Source organism: Salvelinus namaycush, chromosome 22 (genome assembly GCF_016432855.1).
Source record: "Salvelinus namaycush isolate Seneca chromosome 22, SaNama_1.0, whole genome shotgun sequence".
In the NCBI taxonomy this organism is placed as follows: Eukaryota; Metazoa; Chordata; class Actinopteri; order Salmoniformes; family Salmonidae; genus Salvelinus; species Salvelinus namaycush.
The window spans coordinates 23,063,078-23,083,347 of record NC_052328.1 but is presented as its reverse complement, the minus strand read 5'-3'; the positions used below and the strand labels follow the sequence as shown (position 1 = coordinate 23,083,347).

General features: G+C 45.0%; 1 protein-coding gene across 1 annotated transcript in view; it reads left to right on the top strand.

Moving 5' to 3' along the window:
• The first annotated feature begins 13,788 nt into the window (after positions 1 to 13,788).
• The window catches only part of LOC120017675 (transmembrane protease serine 9-like), a 43,788-nt gene continuing 37,306 nt past the window's right edge, over positions 13,789 to 20,270 (top strand). The window contains exon 1 of the mRNA XM_038960596.1: positions 13,789 to 13,997. Coding sequence (XP_038816524.1) covers positions 13,943 to 13,997 — 55 coding nt within the window. The 5' untranslated portion in view covers positions 13,789 to 13,942. The remainder of the gene's footprint in view (positions 13,998 to 20,270) is intronic.

The window sequence follows — 20,270 nt, the reverse complement described above, 5'->3', positions numbered from 1 at the left end:
AATTTTCAAACGGAACGAGGCTTTGGTTTTCTGAACATAATGCGCAACCCAAATGGCATTTTTTTGTTATAAAAGTAATATTTATCGCACAGAAAGAACATTTGTTGTGTAACTGGGAGTCTCGTGAGTGCAAACATCTGAAGATTATCAAAGGTAAGCGATTAATTTTATTGCTTTTCTGACTTTCGTGACCATGCTAATTTGGGGCTAGCTGTTGTAGCATTGATTGATACACTCTCAAAAGCTTGGATTGCTTTCGCTGCAAAGCATATTTTCAAAATCTGACACGATAGGTGGATTAACAACAAGCTAAGCTGTGTTTTGGTATATTTCACTTGTGATTGCATGATTATAAATATTTTTAGTAATATTTTGCGCCCTGCATTTCAGCGGTTGTTTAGGAAAATGATCCCGCTAAAGGGATCCGTAGCGCAGAGAAGTTAATATAGCAAATCTTAGGAAAATGCTACCGAAGTTCTATCAACACATTGCCTGCGCCACTCGCGGATCAAACACTCTCAACCATTGCTACTCTCCCTTCCGGGATGGCTACAAGGCCCTCCCCCACCCCCCCTTCGCCAAATCAGATCATGCCTCCATCCTACTCCTCCCTTCCAATAGGCAGAAGCTCAAACAGGGAGTACCCGTGGTAAGGACTATTCAACACTGGTCTGACCAATCGGAATCCATGCATCAAGATTGTTTTGATCACACGAACTGGGATATGTTTCAGGTTGCCTCTAAGAATAACATTTACGTATACACTGACATGGTGACTGAGTTCATCAGGAAGTGTATAGGCGATGTTGTTCCCACTGTGACAATTAAAACCTATCCAAACCAAAAATCGTTGATCGATGGCAGCATTCACGCAAAACTGAAAGCGCAAACGACCGCATTTTACCACGGCAAGGTGACTTGGCATATGGCCGACTCCAGTCCAGTTATGGCTTTCGTAAGGCAATCAAACAGGCATAACGTCAGTACACAGAAAAAGTGGAGTCACAATTCAATGGCTCAGACACTAGACGTATGTGGCATGGACTCCAGACAATCACGGATTATAAAGGGAAAACCAGCCACGTCGCGGATACCGACATCTTGCTCCCGGACAAGCTAATCACCTTCGCCTACTTCGAGGAAAACACAGTGCCACTGCTCCCGTGGACTGTGAGGGCACGTTCTCTGTGGCTGAGGTGAGTAAGACAGCAGACCAGCTGGCTGGAGTGTTTAACGGACATATTCAATCTCTCCCTATCCCAGTCTATTGTCCCCACTTCCTTCAAGATGTCCACCATTGTTCCTGTACCCAACAAAGCGAAGCTAACTGAACTAAATTACTATCGCCCCGTAGCACTCACTACTGTCATCATGAAATACTTTGAAAGGCTAGTTAAGAATCATAGTACCTCCACCTTACCCGATATCCTAGACCCACTGCAATTTGCATAATGCCCCAATAGATCCAAGGATGACGCAATCACCGTTGCACTGCACTATCCCATCTGGACAAGGAATACCTATGTAAGAATGCTGTTAACTGGTTCCTGAACTTCCTGACGGGCTGCCCCCAGGGGGTGAGGGTAGGCAACAACAGGTAGCCTAGTGGTTAGAGCGTTGGGCCAGTAACCGAAAGGTTGCTAGATCAAATCCCGAGCTGCCATGGTAAAAATCTGTCGCTCTGTACCAGGCAGTTAACCCACTGTTCCTAGGCTGTCATTGTAAATTAGAATTTGTTCTTAACTGACTTGCCTAGTTAAATAAAAACAACCCCTCTACTACAGGGAGGAGAGGAGGGCCCTGGCGGATTGTCGCCAGGAAAATAACCTCTCCCTCAACAAAATCAAGGAGCTGATTGGGGAATACAGGAGACAGAAGAGGGAGCACCCATCCACATTGACGGCGCCGCAGTGGAGAAGGGGAAAGCTTTAAAGGTCCTTGGCATACACATCATTGACAATCTGAAAATGGTCCACCCACACAGACAGTATGGTGAAGAAGGTGCACCAGCGCCTCTTCAATTTCAGGAGGCTGAAGAAATTCATCTCGGCCCCTAAGACCCTCACAAACTTTTAAAGATCAATTGCGCACATCCTGTCGGGCTGTATCACCGCCTGGTATGGCAACTGCACCGACCACAACCTCAGGGCTATCAAGAGGGGGCACACTGTCTGCCATTCCAGGACATCTAAAGCAGCCAGTGTCACAGGAAGACCAAGAAGATCATCAAGGGTCTCCCCCCGAGTCACGGCCTGTTCACCCCGTTACCATCTAGAAGGCGAGGTCAGTACAGGTCAGTACAGGTGCCACAAAGCTGGGATCCAGAGAGTGAAAAATAATAATTGTGTGACTTAGTTACACATTAATTGAAGATTGTTGTTTTCAATTATAGATTTACTCACACTAACATTACATAAAAAAAGATGGAAGCAACACAAAGCTCATCTTTTCAAATAAAAGTTAATAATATACTTTTTGTGTGTTTTTACAACAATTTACAATGTAGGGGCAGTTGACATATTTAGAAAGGCTTCCTGCTTCCTTGAATATTTCAGCTGACAACACAAAACCTGAGAAGGGTGATGCTATCAGCGCGTTGAGAAAACAATGACACTGCGGATTAGTCATGGAGTCGAGACAATCGGTTTCTTGAGAACTACACTCGCAAACTAGACGGAAAAACTACAACTGCATTATTAAACCATTATTCACCCTCCACATCATACTTGTCTAGCTACAATTAACGTACTGACCTCAACCATGTTTCCATTAATAGTTACATATAAAACATATAAAAGATGTATCACCATGTGCTTAGATTGAATACATCTATGTTACGTAGCCCTTTCCTGCAGTCAATGACCAAAAGCACCCTCTTTGGCCTCATGGGTGGAATGTTACTCATATTTTTCATAATTAGTAAAGATACATTCTTTAAAAAATACGAAAATCCAGTGTTTTCGCTAGAGGTCAACTGATTATGATTTTTCAACGCCGGTACCGATTATTGGAGAACCAAAAAAAGAAGATACCGATTAAATTGGCCGATTTGAAATAATGACAATTATAACAATATTGAATGAACACTTTTATTTTAACTTAATATAATACATAAATAAAATCTATTTAGTCTCAAATAAATAATGAAACATGCTCAATTTGGTTTAAATAATGCAAAAACACAGTGTAGGAGAAGAAAGTAAAAGTGCAATATGTGCCATGTAAAAATCTAACGTTTAAGTTCCTTGCTCAGAACATATGAAAGCTGGTGGTTCAATATTCCCAGTTCTTCAATATACCCAGTAAAGAAATATTAGGTTGCAGTTATTATAGGAATTGACACGTCGACTATTTCTCTCTATACCATTTGTATTTTATATACCTTTCACTATTGGATGTTCTAATAGGCACTTTAGTATTGCCAGCCTAATCTCAGGAGTTGATCGGCTTGAAGTCATAAACAGCGCTGTGATCAAGCATTGCTGAGAGCTGCTGGCTAACACAGTAAAGTTTGAATGAATGCTTACGAGCCTGCTGCTGCCTACCACCGCTCAGTCAGACTGCTTTATCAAATATCAAATCATAGACTGAATTATAATTTAATAAACACAGAAACACGAGCCTTTGGTCATTAATATGGTCAAATCCGGAAACTATCATATCGAGGGAAAAAAATGTTTATTCTTTCAGTGAAATACGGAACCGTTCCGTATTTTATCCAATGGGTGGCAACCCTAAGTCTAAATATTGCTGTTACATTGCACAACCTGTCACGTTCCTGACCTGTTTTCTGTTGTTTGGTATGTGTTTATTGGTCAGGGCGTGAGTTTTGGGTGGGCAGTCTATGTTTTCTGTTTCTATGTTGGTTTTGGGTTGCCTGGTATGGCTCTCAATTAGAGGCAGGTGTTTGACGTTTCCTCTGATTGAGAGTCATATTAAGGTAGGTTGTTCTCACTGTTTGTTTGTGGGTGATTGTCGTCCGTGTCTGTGTATGCGCACCACACGGGACTGTAGCGTTTGTTCGTTCGTTTGTTATAGTCTGTACCTGTTCCTACGTGCTTCGTGTTTTATGTAAGTTCTCATGGTTTAGGTCAGTCTACATTCGTTTTTGTTATTTTGTATCCTTCCAAGTGTTTGTTTTCGTGTTTCGTCGTTTGCCTTAATAAATTCATTATGTATTCACAACCTGCTGCATGTTGGTCGAATCACTACTCCTCCTCTTCGTATGAAGAGGAGGAGGAATGCCGTTACAGAATCACCCACCAAACCCAGATCAAGCAGCGGGTTAACGGACTGCAACGACAGCAGCAGTGGGTCAAGGAGGATTGGACATGGGAAGAGATTCTGGACGGAGAAGGACCCTGGGCAGAGCCAGAGGAGTGTCGCCGTCCCAAGGCGGAGCTGGAGGCATCTAAAGCGGAGAGGCGACGATATGAGGAGGCAGCACGGAAGCAAGGCTGGAAGCCCGCAAGTACAACCCAAAAATTTCTTGGGGGGGGGGGCTAAAGGGTAGTGTGGCGAGGGCAGGTAGGAGACCTGCGCCCACTTCCCAGGCTAACCGTGGAGAGCGGGAGTACGGGCAGACACCGTGTTACGCAGTAGAGCGCACGGTGTCTCCTGTACGTGTTCATAGCCCGGTGCGGGTTATTCCACCTCCCCGCACTGGTAGGGCTAGATTGGGCATTGAGCCAAATGTCATGAAGCCGGCCCTACATATCTGGCCACCAGTACGTCTCCTTGGGCCGGCTTACATGGCACCAGCCTTACGCATGGTGTCCCCAGTTCGCCTACATAGCCCGGTGCGGGTTATTCCACCTCCCCGCACTGGTCAGGCGACGGGGAGCATACAACCAGGTAAGGTTGGGCAGGTTCAGTGCTCAAGGGAGCCAGTACGCCTACACGGTCCGGTATATCCGGCGCCACCTTCCCGCCCCAGCTCAGTACCACCAGTGCCTGCACCACGCACCAAGCCTCATGTGCGTCCTCAGAGCCCTGTACGCACTGTTCCTCCTCCACGCACTCTCCCTGTGGTGCGTGTCTCCAGCCCAGTGCCTCCAGTTCCGGCACCACGCACCAAGCCTCATGTGCGTCCTCAGAGCCCTGTACGCACTGTTCCTTCTCCCCGCACTCGCCATGAGGTGCGTGACCTCAGCCCGGTACCACCAGTGCCGGTACCACGCACCAGGCCTATAGTGCGCATCGAGAGTCCAGTGTGCCCTGTTCCTGCTCCCCGCACTAGCCTTGAGGTGCGTGTCTCCAGTCCGGTACCACCAGTTCCGGCACCACGCACCAGGCCTACTGTGCGCCTCAGCGGGTCAGAGACGGCTGTCTGCCCAACGCCGCCTGCACTGCTCGTCTGCCCAGCACCGTCTGAGCCATCTGTCTGCCCAGCACCGTCTGAGCCATCTGTCTGCCCAGCACCGTCTGAGCCATCTGTCTGCCCAGCGCCGTCTGAGCCATCTGTCTGCCCAGCGCCGTCTGAGCCATCCGTCTGCCCAGCGCCGTCTGAGCCATCCGTCTGCCCAGCGCCGTCTGAGCCATCCGTCTGCCCAGCGCCGTCTGAGCCATCCGTCTGCCCAGCGCCGTCTGAGCCATCCGTCTGCCCAGCGCCTTCTGAGCCATCCGTCTGCCCAGCGCCTTCTGAGCCATCCGTATGCCACGAGCCATTAGAGCCGCCCGTCTGTCCCGAGCCATTAGAGCCGTCAGCCAGTCAGGAGCCGCTAGAGCCGTCAGCCAGTCAGGAGCTGCCAGAGCCGCCAGCCAGTCAGGAGCTGCCAGAGCCGCCAGCCAGTCAGGAGCTGCCAGAGCCGCCAGCCAGTCAGGAGCTGCCAGAGCCGCCAGCCAGTCAGAAGCAGCCAGAACCGCCAGCCAGTCAGGAGCTGCCAGAGCTGCCCTACAGTCATGAGCTGCCCTACAGTCATGAGCTGCCCTACAGTCATGAGCTGCCCTACAGTCATGAGCTGCCCTACAGTCATGAGCTGCCCTATAGTCATGAGCTGCCCTCCAGTCATGAGCTGCCCTCCAGTCATGAGCTGCCCTCCAGTCATGAGCTGCCCTCCAGTCATGAGCTGCCCTCCAGTCATGAGCTGCCCTACAGTCATGAGCTGCCCTCCAGTCATGAGCTGCCCTACAGTCCGGAGCTGCCACTCAGTCCGGAGCTGCCACCCAGTCCGGAGCTGCCACCCAGTCCGGAGCTGCCACCCAGTCCGGAGCTGCCACCCAGTCCGGAGCTGCCATTAGTACAGAGTTGTCCCTCTGTCCTAAGCTACCTCTCTGTCCGGAGCTACCTCTCTGTCCGGAGCTACCTCTCTGTCCTGAGCTACCTCTCTGTCCTGAGCTACCTCTCTGTCCTGAGCTGTCTCCTCTATGTAGGAGGGGCCTTAGTGAAGGTTCCTGGACCATGGTCGGGGGCGAGGGTCGCCACTCAAAGGACGCTAAGGAGGGGGACAAAGACAGTGGTGGAGTGGTGTCCTCGTCCACCGCCGGAGCCGCCACCGCGGACAGATGCCCACCCAGACCCTCCCCTTGAGTTGTAGGGGTGCGCCCGGAGTTCGCACCTTGAGGGGGGGGTTCTGTCACGTTCCTGACCTGTTTTCTGTTGTTTGGTATGTGTTTATTGGTCAGGGCGTGAGTTTTGGGTGGGCAGTCTATGTTTTCTGTTTCTATGTTGGTTTTGGGTTGCCTGGTATGGCTCTCAATTAGAGGCAGGTGTTTGACGTTTCCTCTGATTGAGAGTCATATTAAGGTAGGTTGTTCTCACTGTTTGTTTGTGGGTGATTGTCGTCCGTGTCTGTGTATGCGCACCACACGGGACTGTAGCGTTTGTTCGTTCGTTTGTTATAGTCTGTACCTGTTCCTACGTGCTTCGTGTTTTATGTAAGTTCTCATGGTTTAGGTCAGTCTACATTCGTTTTTGTTATTTTGTATCCTTCCAAGTGTTTGTTTTCGTGTTTCGTCGTTTGCCTTAATAAATTCATTATGTATTCACAACCTGCTGCATGTTGGTCGAATCACTACTCCTCCTCTTCGTATGAAGAGGAGGAGGAATGCCGTTACACAACCTAAGTCTAAATATTACTGTTACATTGCACAACCTTCAATGTTATGTCATACTTATGTAAAATTCTGGCAAATTAGTTCGCAATGAGCCAGGCGGCCCAAACTGTTGCATATACCCTGACTGTGCATGCAATGAACGCAAGAGAACTGACACAATTTCCCTAGTTAATATTGCCTGCTGGTCATGTAGAAACTAGTAAAAATAAAGAAAACCCTTGAATGAGTAGGCGTGTCCAAAGTTTTGACTGGTACTGTATATGCATGCTCTTCCATAGTTTTCAACCCTTAGGTTTGCCATGGCTCAGAGGTTTAGTGCCCTCTTCTTGTAATACATGCCAACCCATGGCAGCCCAGGTGGAAAAAGTCAAGGGGTGTGAATACTTTCTAAAGGCACTTTTGAACAGTTAAACATTTGATTTGCTGTCAACTAAATTCTATACATAAACTCCCCTGCAAATATTATGCTCTATGAATGATTCCTGTTCAGAACCAACACCAAGAAAAAAACAGCTGAACATCATACAGCGCTACACACCCAAACCAACAACAAAGAGGAAGAATTGAAAGTCGACTTCTACCGTAGACTAAACATTATTGGAAGATTTCAATACTAAGATCGAAGCAGACAACATTGGCGTTTGAAGAAATAATGGAAAAACATCAACTCAGCCAGATGAACGAAAATGGGGAGATGTTTGCAAACCATACATGTATGTGCATCCAACATGTTTGCCATCAGAGAGAGTGGGTTTCTCCTCAAGAGAATCCACAAGGCAACATGGATATTCACAGTTCTAACCAAAATATTAAGAATGTTTAACTATTTTTGAGTGATCTGTATAATATGTTATTAGGGGCATACTTTGTCTTACATGTAATATACTGTACATTCCCTCCTGGTCTGATGGTGGCAATTGTAATGAGGTCTAGGTTAGGAAATGTGTGTGTGTGTGTGTGTGTGTGTGTGTGTGTGTGTGTGTGTGTGTTTGTGTGTGTGTGTGTGTGTGTGTGTGTGTGTGTGTGTGTGTGTGTGTGTGTGTGTGTGTGTGTGTGTGTGTGTGTGTTTTGTTGGGCTGAGTACTGTGACAGCAACATTTCTATGCAAATGGTAAAATAAACATCAATTCTATGAATTAATCTATAAATTCATACTTCCCACTATGAAACTTGTTTTATACATTAGAGGCAGGCATTGGTGTAGTGCAATAATACAAAAACTGTAATAGAATAGGACTGGGAGTTCAAATAGATTGCTGTATAAATGGATAAGGCCATTGGCAGGATGATGATTGCTGGTGGTGTCACGTTCTGACCATAGTTCTTTTGTATTTTCTTTGTTTTAGTGTGGTCAGGGCGTGAGTTGGGTGGGTAATCTATGTTTTCTATTTCTGTGTTGGTTTTCTGTGTTTGGCCTGATATGGTTCTCAATCAGAGGCAGCTGTCAATCGTTGTCCCTGATTGGGAACCATATTTAGGTAGCCTGTTTTCTGTTGGGTTTTGTGGGTGGTTGTTTTCAGTCTTTGTGTGTCTTGCACCAGATAGAACTGTTTCGGTTTTCACGTTTGTTGTTTTGTATTTGAAGTGTTCAGTTTTTGGTTTATTATTAAATTAATATGAACACTAACCACGCTGCGCTTTGGTCCTCTCTTCCTCCATACGACGAACGTTACAGAACAACCCACCAAAAAAGGACCAAGCAGCGTGGTAACGGGCAGCAACAGGAGAACCAGCAATATCTGGAGAAATGGACTTGGGAGGAGATTCTGGACGGCAAGGGACCCTGGGTACAGGCTGGTGAGTATCGCCGCCCCAAAGCTGAGCTGGAGGCAGCGAAATCGGAGAGGCGGTGGTATGAGGAGGCTGCACGAAAGCGCGGCTGGAAGCCAGAGAGGCAGCCCCAAAAATTTCTTGGGGGGGGCACACGGGGAGTGTGGCTAAGCCAGGTAGGAGAACTGAGCCAACTCCCCGTGCTTACCGTGGACAGAGAGCGACCGGGCAGGCACCGTGTTATGTAGAGATGCGCACGGTGTCCCCGGTAAGCAGGCATAGCCCGGTGCGGTACATAGCAGCACCTCGTATCGGCCGGGCTAGAGTGGGCATCGAGCCAGGTGCCATGAAGCCGGCTCTACGCATCTGGCCTCCAGTGCGTCTCCTCGGGCCGGTGTACATGGCACCAGCCCTACGCATGGTGTCCCCGGTTCGCCAGCACAGCCCAGTGCGGGCTATTCCACCTCGCCGCACTGGCCTGGCTACGGGGAGCATTCAGCCAGGTAGGGTTGGGCAGGCTCGGTGCTTGAGACCTGTAGTGCGCCTCCACGGTCTGGTCTATCCGGTGCCTTCTCCACGCACCAGTCCGCCTGTGGCAGCCCCTCACACCAGCCCAGTACCACCAGTGCCAACACCACGCACCAGGCTTCCTGTGCGTCTCCAGGTTGCAGTACGCCCTGTTCCTCCTCCCCGCACTCGCCCAGTGGTGCGTGTCCCCAGTCCGTTACCACCAGTTTCGGCACCACGCACCAAGCCTACTGTGCGTCTCCAGGGTCCAGTATGCCCTGTTCCTGCTCCCCGCACTCGCCCAGTGGTGCGTGTCCCCAGCCCGGTACCACCAGTTCCGGCACCACGCACCAGGCCTACTGTGCGCCTCAGCAGGCCAGAGTCTCCCGTCTGTCCAGCGCCGCCTGAGCTGCCCGTCTGTCCAGCGCCGCTTGAGCTTCCCGTCTATCCAGCGCCGCCTGAGCTGCCCGTCTGTCCAGCGCCGCCTGAGCTGCCCGTCTGTCCAGCGCCGCCTGAGCTGGCCGTCTGTCCAGCGCCGCCTGAGCTGCCCGTCTGTCCAGCGCCGCCTGAGCTGCCCATCTGTCCAGAGCCGTCCGTCAGTCAGGAGCCGCCAGATCCGCCCGCCAGTCAGGAGCCGCCAGAGCCGCCCGCCAGTCAGGAGCCGCCAGAGCCGCCCGCCAGTCAGGAGCCGCCAGAGCCGCCCGCCAGTCAGGAGCCGCCAGAGCCGCCCGCCAGTCAGGAGCCGCCAGAGCCGCCCTTCAGTCCGGAGCTGCCCCTCAGTCCGGAGCTGCCCCTCAGTCCGGAGCTGCCCCTCAGTCCGGAGCTGCCCCTCAGTCCGGAGCTGCCCCTCAGTCCAGAGGCGCCCCTCAGTCCAGTGGGGCCATTTAGTAGGGTTGCCAATCCTAGGTCGGCGGCGAGGGTCGCCGTTCTTAGGAGGCCACGGAAGCGGGTAATGACAATGGTGGAGTGGGGTCCACGTCCAGCGCCAGAGCCTCCACCGCGGACAGATGCCCACCCAGACCCTCCCCTATAGGTTCAGGTTTTGCGGCCGGAGTCCGCACCTTGAGGGGGGGGGGGGGGTGTACTGTCACGTTCTGACCATAGTTCTTTTGTATTTTCTTTGTTTTAGTGTGGTCAGGGCGTGAGTTGGGTGGGTAATCTATGTTTTCTATTTCTGTGTTGGTTTTCTGTGTTTGGCCTGATATGGTTCTCAATCAGAGGCAGCTGTCAATCGTTGTCCCTGATTGGGAACCATATTTAGGTAGCCTGTTTTCTGTTGGGTTTTGTGGGTGGTTGTTTTCAGTCTTTGTGTGTCTGCACCAGATAGAACTGTTTCGGTTGTCACTTTTGTTGTTTTGTATTTGAAGTGTTCAGTTTTTGGTTTATTATTAAATTAAGATGAACACTAACCACGCTGCGCTTTGGTCCTCTCCTTCTTCCACCGACGACAACCGTTACAGGTGGTATCTACAGGGAAAATACAAGGAAACTATAGAGGATATGACACTCAAAAAAAAAATCTGGAGCGGTTCTTTGTCAGGGGTGAGGGTGAAATGTGTAACCTTTTTCAGGTAGGGTTCTTTACTGCTCAGAAAGGGTTCTTTACTGCTCAGAAAGGGTTATTTACTGCTCAGAAAGGGTTCTTTTGCTCAGAAAGGGTTATTTACTGATCTGATGGTTGTGAAGAATCATCCTGTTCCTTCCCTCTCCACCATGTTTTCCTTTATGCCATGAAATACTACACTGTTAAAGTTCCTGTAATTTTACAGTACACTAAAGGCTAAAGGTCGACCGATTAATCGGCATGGCCGATTAACTAGGGCCGGTTTTCAAGTTTTCATAACAATCGGTAATCTGCATTTTTGGACGCCGATTACATTGCATTCCACGAGGAAACTGCCTGTTACATGAGTGCAGTAAGGAGCCAAGGTAAGTTGCTAGCTAGCCAGCATTAAACTTATCTTATAAAAAACAATCAATCTTAACATAATCCCTAGTTAACTACACATGGTTGATGATATTACTAGGTTAACTAGCTTGTCCTGCGTTGCATATAATCAATGCCTGTTAATTTATCATCGAATCACAGCCTACTTCGCCAAACGGGTGATGATTTAACAAAGGCGCATTCGCGAAAAAAGCACAATCATTGCACGAATGTAGCTAACCATAAACATCAATGCCTTTCTTAAAATCAATACACAGAAGTATATATTTTTTAAACTGCATATTTGGTTAAAAGAAATTCAAGTTAGCAGGCAATATTAACTAGGGAAATTGTGTCACTTGTCTTGTGTTCTCATTGCACGCAGAATCAGGGTATATGCAACAGTTTGGGCCACCTGGCTCATTGCAAACTAATTTGACAGAATTTTACATAATTATGACATAACATTGAAGGTTGTGCAATGTAACAGCAATATTTAGACTTAGGGTTGCCACCCATTCGATAAAATACGGAACGGTTCCGTATTTCACTGAAAGAATAAATGTATGATAGTTTCCGGATTTGCCCATATTAATGACCTAAGGCTCATATTTCTGTGTGTTTGATATTTGATAGAGCAGTCTGACTGAGTGGTGGTAGGGAGCAGCAGGCTCGTACGCATTCATTCAAACAGCACTTTTCTGCGTTTGCCAGAAGCTCTTCGCAATGCTTGAAGCACAGCACTGTTTATGACTTCAAACCTATCAACTCCCGAGATTAGGCTGGTTATACTATAGTGCCTATAAGAACATCCAATAGTCAAAGTTATATGAAATACAAATGGTATAGAGAGAAATAGTCCTATAATAACTACAACCTAAATCTTCTTAACTGGGAATATCGAAGACACATGTTAAAAGGAACCACCAGCTTTCATATGTTCTCATGTTCTGAGCAAGGAACGTAAACGTTAGGTTTTTTACATGGCATAAATTGCACTTTTACTTTCTTCTCCAACACCATGTTTTTGCATTATTTAAACCAAATTGAACATGTTTCATTATTTATTTGAGACTACATTTATTTTATTTATGTATTATATTAAGTTAAAATAAAAGTGTTCATTCAGTATTGTTATAATTGTCATTATTTCAAATCGGCCAGATTAATCGGTATCGGCTTTTTTTGGTCCTCCAATAATCGGTATCGGTGTTGAAAAATCATAATCGGTCGACCTCTACTAAAGGCTACTGGTTGTAGTGAAAGTAAGGAAAACAATAACAAGAAAGTGTTATACAAGTTTAAGTAGTTGATGGTTATGTTGTCAAAGTTTGAGCACAAATTTTAACACTGTCAGTTCTGCAATCTTTAGAAGAGCATGTGACAAAGAGCTGCACTGTTAAGAGGTTACTGTGCATTTCACAGTAACTTAATGGCAGTTAGTTGCCTGGAAGTTGCTGTGAATTTTGCATTACCTAACTGGCAACTAGCTGTCAGTAAGTTGTTGTAAAATTCACAGTAATTTAATAGTCAGTAACTGCTAGTAACTTGCAACTAGCTGTCAGTAACTTACTGGACTTTACTGATTACAAGATTGTTTAACATTAGTTGACAACTACTAAGCAGTCTTTAAGGTAACCACACTTGGGACTCAGCCTCACCTGGTCTCAACCTCTTGGTGGACAGCAAACTGACTTTCCTGACACACTATCAGGTCAGTGAGTGCGACAGATCAGACAGAACAAGTTTATGCATTAACTACTTGCAGCGAGCTGACAGTATTATTGAAAAATAAACATTAACTTCCTGATGACCAACTCCCATTAACTTCCTGGAAGATGCAGTAACCACTCAACAGTGCAGCTGTTGATTGTCACAAGCGTTTACAAAGACTGTAGAACTGGGAATAGACAAATGAGGTGCTCAACCTCAACAACAAAGACAAATACCAAAACACATTGGCACAAATACAACATATTTTAGACCATGCCCCCAAATATGCTTTTAACAATCTCTATCATAACCACAGGCCGGCCCAGTGGCGTAGGAAAGTCAGGTTGCTTGCAACCGAGAGGTTGTGAGTTAAAATCCCAAGTGAGGTTGACTCCCAAGTAATCAGAATACAGCAACATACTGTCCCTTACAGCAATAATACCTTATCCAGTTCTAAAAATACATTAACTTTTTGTAAATGTACAGTTTTTTCACTGCAACCACCCGGGAAATGTTTAACAGTGTAATGAAGAACCATACACAAAGGGTTATTCAAAGAACTGATATAAAAAGGTTCTCCACAACGCAAAAAAAGTGTTTCCCCTACAGAATGATTAACCTTGGTTTGGTACTAACTAGCACTTTGTTTGAGAATGTAGGGTTAATGTTTAATTGATGGAGATGAATGGAAACCACTGTACACCACACTTAGCCTTTCTAGCCTTACTGAATGACCTAAGCACAAACAAATATCACAGTTAATCAGTGTTTGGCCATACCTGTCTAATGAGTGGCCTCAGGATAGCCAACGTAGACCAACAAGGAAATAAAGTTGAGTGATTAGAAGAACAAAAGAAAAGGGAGTAGTGTGTGGGGGTGTCATAAAGAAGGGGTGTAAGCAATGAAGGATAGAATGAGGGATATTTAAAGAGCAAAAACATGGGCTTTGTACATAACAACACTTAAGAAATGTCTGTGAAGAAATGGGTATGTTTATTGACGGTGGCAAGTCTCCTAATTCAAGGTGAGTCTTTTTGAGCTTATTGGATTGACCACTATACTTTTCTGTGGCAGGAGTGGGGTTGTCTACGGACTTGTCCGAATACCCGTAATAGTGTACCACATACTTAAACTACATACTATTTACTCATCGTCGCATACTATTAAGCACGTAGCCTACTGTTTAGTGAAAAGTATGCAGTATGCCACCGCAAAGCAGCAGCCTCTCCTGTTCGGCTGAGTAGGTGGGTCAAGGCCGAGTGCGGTTGGATTTTTCCAAACTCAACAGACATTCATCACATTAACCAGACTGATAATAGATTATTTACAATTTGATTAATTTCTCTAAACTCTGAATATAATATGAATGCAGTTATAGGCCTACTCAGGCTGGTTATAGGCAAAATATCACATTCGACCTATACCATATGATCCGTAGTAGTTATCCTGAAACAGATAATTTGGTTCCATTTCAACATATTTCTTAGTGAAACCAAAGCGCTGTAACATATATAGGCTAAATATAAAAAGCCTAGGACACACACCAACATTTTTCAACTGTTCAAATCAAAATGTTATTGCACAGAAAAACGTGGACAGTCGGGTGCAAATTCAGTCACAAATTCAGAACCACTGGACAGCAACATTACAAACTAAAGCACTGATCATTGGGAACGAGATCAGAATGACTGCTAAGGCTTGATCCATAAATGAAATGCATAAGTAGGTAGCATGCCTACAAAACTAAAACAATCTGTTAAAATCAAAAGGCCTGAATAACATCACATCAATAATAAGACCACACCCAGAGTGACGACACGTTCATAAATCAAAATATGGTTTAGTATTTAGTTTAAAAGCTCTGACGAGAACAATAAACACTTTTCAGTGAGAAAACAGAAATCCACTTTGGGTAAAAATAAAATAAAAAATACTTCTGTTTTCAAAGATGAACCTAAAATACGATTTTCATGATACTTTTAAAAAGAACAGAAACTACTTAGCCTAGATTTGAGCACCACCACAGAATCTTTGGGAATCTTCCCAATTAACTAACCTAGTTTTGTTGTTGGTTACTTGAAGAGAACTAGGGCCTATCACTCACAGCCCACCTCTTCCAATGCATTGTGGAAAAGTATTCATTAAATTCTACTAGATGAAGAGCCGAAATTACTGTAACATCCTGGAATTTAAACCATATTTGATTTTAGAAATGTTGCATACTATTAAAGATTATGGATATAGTGACAAGATACATGGGAGTTGTTGTCCACAAAAATGTTGAATAGTTGCCATTGTTGAATACTTGTTTCGGATTGACTTGGGGTGTGTTCGTAAATTCAATCTGGAGTGCCAGAGTGCACCCTAGTAAAGCTGGTCAAATCAAATCAGATGGTTAGGCTGGTTACATGTTATCCAGAGCGTTGTTTACTAACTGTGCAGCTGGCAACAATTTAATTAAGCATTTTTGCTGACTTTTATTGATACCGGCAATATTTGACAGGTGTTGAACGTTCGTAAATTCATCTGTTATTCTGCACTCTGGCACACTCAAACGAGAGTGCTCTGAAATCGGAGTAGATAGCCAGAGTGAATTCACAAACGAACTAAGAAATGGATAATCAGCAAGAGGCAGTTCATTCTATTGCTAAATTCACAATCTGGCCTTCATACCATCATGGCCATCTGATCATCTCGAGTTTACAATTGTCTCATTCATCTTCCATTCTCTCCCCTGTAACTATTCCCCAGGTCATTGCTGTAAATGAGAATGTGTTCTCATTTATGAGTTGATTATCCCTTCTATACCATGGCTATAATTTAACACATGAAATGTGATCATTTAGCTACAAATGTGTTCAACATCCACTGAAGTAGCTAGCAAGTTTACTAGATTGCTGTAGTAGTTGCCTTGGTAATCAAACAGACTTCAAATCAAATCACATTTTATTGGTCACACACACATGATTAGCAGATGTTATTGAGGGTGTATCGAAATGCTTGTATTTTTTTGGTTTATTATAACACATTAAAAAAAATACTTCAAAGTTGCTTTAAGACCTAGAAGCACGGCGCCATCTTTCACGAATAGCTGATGGTTTAATCAAACCATCAGTCCTAGCGTACTATTATGACAATCAAATTCAACAATGACAATAATGTTTTCCATTCAACTTTTGTTTTCAAAAGCAGCTTAAACATAGAACATTCAAGAATGAACAATACAGTGTAAATATACAGCGCATTATAGGGATTATACAATGGGTGGCTCTAATCCTGAATTCTGATTGGTTAAAAGCGCATTCCAGCCGTTGTCTACTCCACAAATTCCCGCCAGCTAAATCTATGAAGTTGAAATGCCTATTTACTCTGTTCCATCTGACTGCGCAATCTCATCAGCCCAGACAGGGAAGTTACAAACTTGATTTCCACTATAAAAAGCATCTAGACATTTTCTCACATTCCTTTTAGACTAACATTTAGTTTTCAACAGCGGAGATTTGTATAAACCTTACTGTCTGTCTCTCCGACATTTGCAACATTGTTTCAATATTCAAATTCGATCTCCAACTGTCCCATAGTAATGAACATGTAGGGGTCGGGCACGAGAGAGAGGCAGGCAGCATTTCACAGCCAGTCGAAATCATGAATGAGCTGGCATAATTTTTATGGATATATACAAAATAAATGTCAATTGAGAAAAAAGGTCAAATGAAACGAAGTGCAGCTAGTTTACAGTCTTTCCACCTTCTGTTTGAAGTTATTGTGTAAGCTGTGTTGTTGGCTGGCTCCTCTGAACAAGTATCCTGACTAGAGAGTACATTTTCTATGCCAGGCGAAATTGTGCCTCATTAGCTCATTGTTATAGATGTATCCAAATAAATGTCGCTAGAAAACAGCTTAAACAAATTCAGCTACTGTTGTTATTCTGGCTACACTGTTTGACGTGACTGTAAGTTAGCCGTAGTTGGCTAGCTAGCTAGCAAGGGATAAGAATGTTGCCAGCCAGTATGCCAATGGAACATTTAGAACAAAAGACTGGGTCGCGTCCATAGATACAGAACAAAAAGACAATGACTGGGTCGCGTCTCTGGCAACCGAACTAATAGAACAAACGACCAGCCGGCTTGGGTAGCAACCCTAGATTTGTTTCGGGACTGTATATTGTGGAAGGATGAAATAGTATGAATAAATTATTCAACATAACGTTGATGAAAATGTATCACTCATTATTTGAATATGTTGTTAACCCATTGTATAAACGCAAGGTTGGCCTGGCAAGGATTTAAATCGATGAATAGTGCCCCCCACATAGGCAGAGGAAAAACCAGTGCTGACCTTGGGAGATATGAGGGCCAGAACATGGCTAATGAACTGAATGTTTTCTTCTCAAGATCTGAATCAGACAACCTTGTGTCGGTGGTAAAACAAATGGAAGCATCATTACAAATGTTTGAGAGAGTTGTTGGTGTTAAACAGTCTGATGTTTTAAAGTTGTTCAGGGGATGTAACACATACAAAAACCCAGGCCCAGACAAAGTAAGTGGACATGTGTTAAAGCACTGTGCTGAACAATTGGCTGGTGTTTTTACAGACATTTTCCAATCCTCACTCGACCAGCAACACGTGCCAGTATTGTGGAAAAACTCAATAATTATACCAATTCCTAAAGCATCTAATCCCTCTGTGCTTAATGACTACCGCCCTGTCGCCTTGACATCCTTAGTAATGAAATGCCTTGAGAAACTTGTGAAAGTCATATTCTCAGCGTCACCCAGAGGCTTCTCGACCCATTTCAGTTTGCCTATCAGCCTAGCAGAGGAGTTGATGATGCCATTCTTACCCTCCTTAACATGGTCTATAGACATCTAGAGGGTGCCAAATCCCATGTTAGGGTTCTGTTTGTTGACTTTTCTTCTGCCTTCAACACAATCCAGCCCTACATTCTGGCACAGAGTCTCATTCGGGACTTGGGGGACTGGTTTTGTGGCTGTTGGACTTCATGAGCCAACGCTGACAGCGAGTCAAAATAGGTCCCCACGTGTTGGACATACGCAATACCAACACAGGCTCTATTCAGGGATGTGTTTTGTCCCCACTCCTGTACATCTTGTACACAAATAGTTGTACTAGTTCCCATCCTGACAGACACCTCGTTAAGTTCGCTGATGACACTGCCTTGATCAGCCTGTTGCATGATGAAGAGGAACATCAATGCCCGGGTCCTAGATGACTTTGTAGAGTGGTGTGAGGAATCACACTTGGTCCTCAATACCAACAAGACCAAAGAGATGTGCATAGACTTCAGGAAGTGTACAACACCTACCTCTGTAACATCTATCAGAGGTCAGAATTTGGAGATTGTAGAGGAATACAAATACCTGGGTGTCCTCTTGGACAATAAGCTTCAGTGGAGTAAATGTACAGACCTGATCTACAAAAAGAGTCAACAGAGATTGTTCTTTCTCAAAAAGCTGGGATCTTTTAATGTAGACTGTACTATACTGACTCTGTTTTACAAATCTTTCATTGAGAGTATTTAAACTTTTTGTATTGTTTGTTGATTTGGCAATGTCATCCAGAGAAATATGCTGAGAAGGATTATCACCACAGCAAGCAAGGTACTTGGAGTGAAACAGACAGGCCTGGATGAGATCTTTAAGGTCAGGACCCTTCGCAAGGCTCACAAAATAATGTTAGACCCAAGCCACCCCCTGTACCCGGACTTTGAACTACTCCCCTCTGGGCGCAGGTATAGGGCACGCCTCAGCAGAAAAAACAGAACTAGACAATCATTTGTGCCAGGTGTGATATCCCTCCTAAATAGCTCGGGCTGATGTTCCTATCGACTCAGTAAGGCCAGCAGGCTAGTCTTTAAAAATAAATGTTTTATTGGTATGTAACTGTTATGAAAGTTGTATTGTCAATTTTGTGTTTGTATTTAAACGGCACTTTAAACGTGTACATGACACTGCACCAAAATTTCCCCATGGGGACAATAAAGTCAGTAAGTAAGTAAGTAAAAGTGATAATGCCCTCGAAGCGTTGTTTGGAAGATATATTGGCACGGTTTGCCGGCCCTCGAATTCGTCTTGGCCCCACCTAACAACACTTGTGCCAATATATCTTCCAAACACCAGCTTCTCGGGCATTATTACTTAAATAATGCATGCACTAGAACAGGGGTTGTGTGGAGTGCCAATTTACAATGTATCCTACCATTTCTAATGATCTGTGTGCCAGTTATGATTTTCATATGTACATTACAACTAATTGTGTCTATTGAGTATCTAATTGCCCACAAACGGAATAATTCCATAGCTAGCTAAACAGAGGTCGCTGTCCATTAGCACCACAGGGTTGATCTTGGAATACAGATTCTCTTGGTGAATGATACTGGGGGGTGGCCAATCTTATCTTCAATCAGCTTTCCGAATCCTTTTGCTACATCTTCCCCTTTAATAGTACCATGCATGGGTTTTAGACAAAGCAGCTCCTCATGTACCTGCTCTGAGTCACTAGCTCCCATCTATCTGTAGCTTGATTTTTGACTGCATGTAGATTTGTAAACACACTGTTTTGCTTTTCATACCTGAACAAGGCCCTCTTGATTCCTTCAGCCTTGTCCGCCTCATCCTTGAAGTTTTTCTCATGTCTTGTTTCAAAATGATGCGGTACAGTTAATGTCCGACAAACAACAGTTTTGCAACCGAGAGCGCAAACAGACCCGTCCTTCAGTAAAACAAATCCTTATTCCTTTGTCCAAGAGGCAATAAATGAGCTGACATCTGCCTTGTTTTTCTTTGCTGATGACATTTTGCTCCCTGTGTAACGGATATGAAATGGCTAGCTAGTTAGCAGTGGTGCGCGCTAATAGCGTTTCAATCGGTTACGTCACTCGCTTTGAGACCTTGAAGTAGTGGTTCCCCTTGCTCTGCAAGGGCCGTGGCTTTTGTGGAGCGATGGGTAACGATGCTTCGTGGGTGTCAGTTGTTGATGTGTGCAGAGGGTCCCTGGTTCGCGCCTGGGTATGGGCGAGGGGACGGACGTAAAGTTAAACTGTTACACCTGCACGTTTTTAAATAACTAAAGAAGGGTTGCTAGCCATGTGAAAACGAATCTCTCATCTTCAGCGCTGCCTTGGTTTTGAATTTGGCGGGAGAGGCGAGGCAGGTCATCTTGCGTTGAACTAATAATATGAAATGACTGAAAATCATGAAAGGCCACAGGCTAATAAGGATTGACATACAACATTGCAGTGAATACCAATGCAATTAAGAAACCAATGCATGCAATT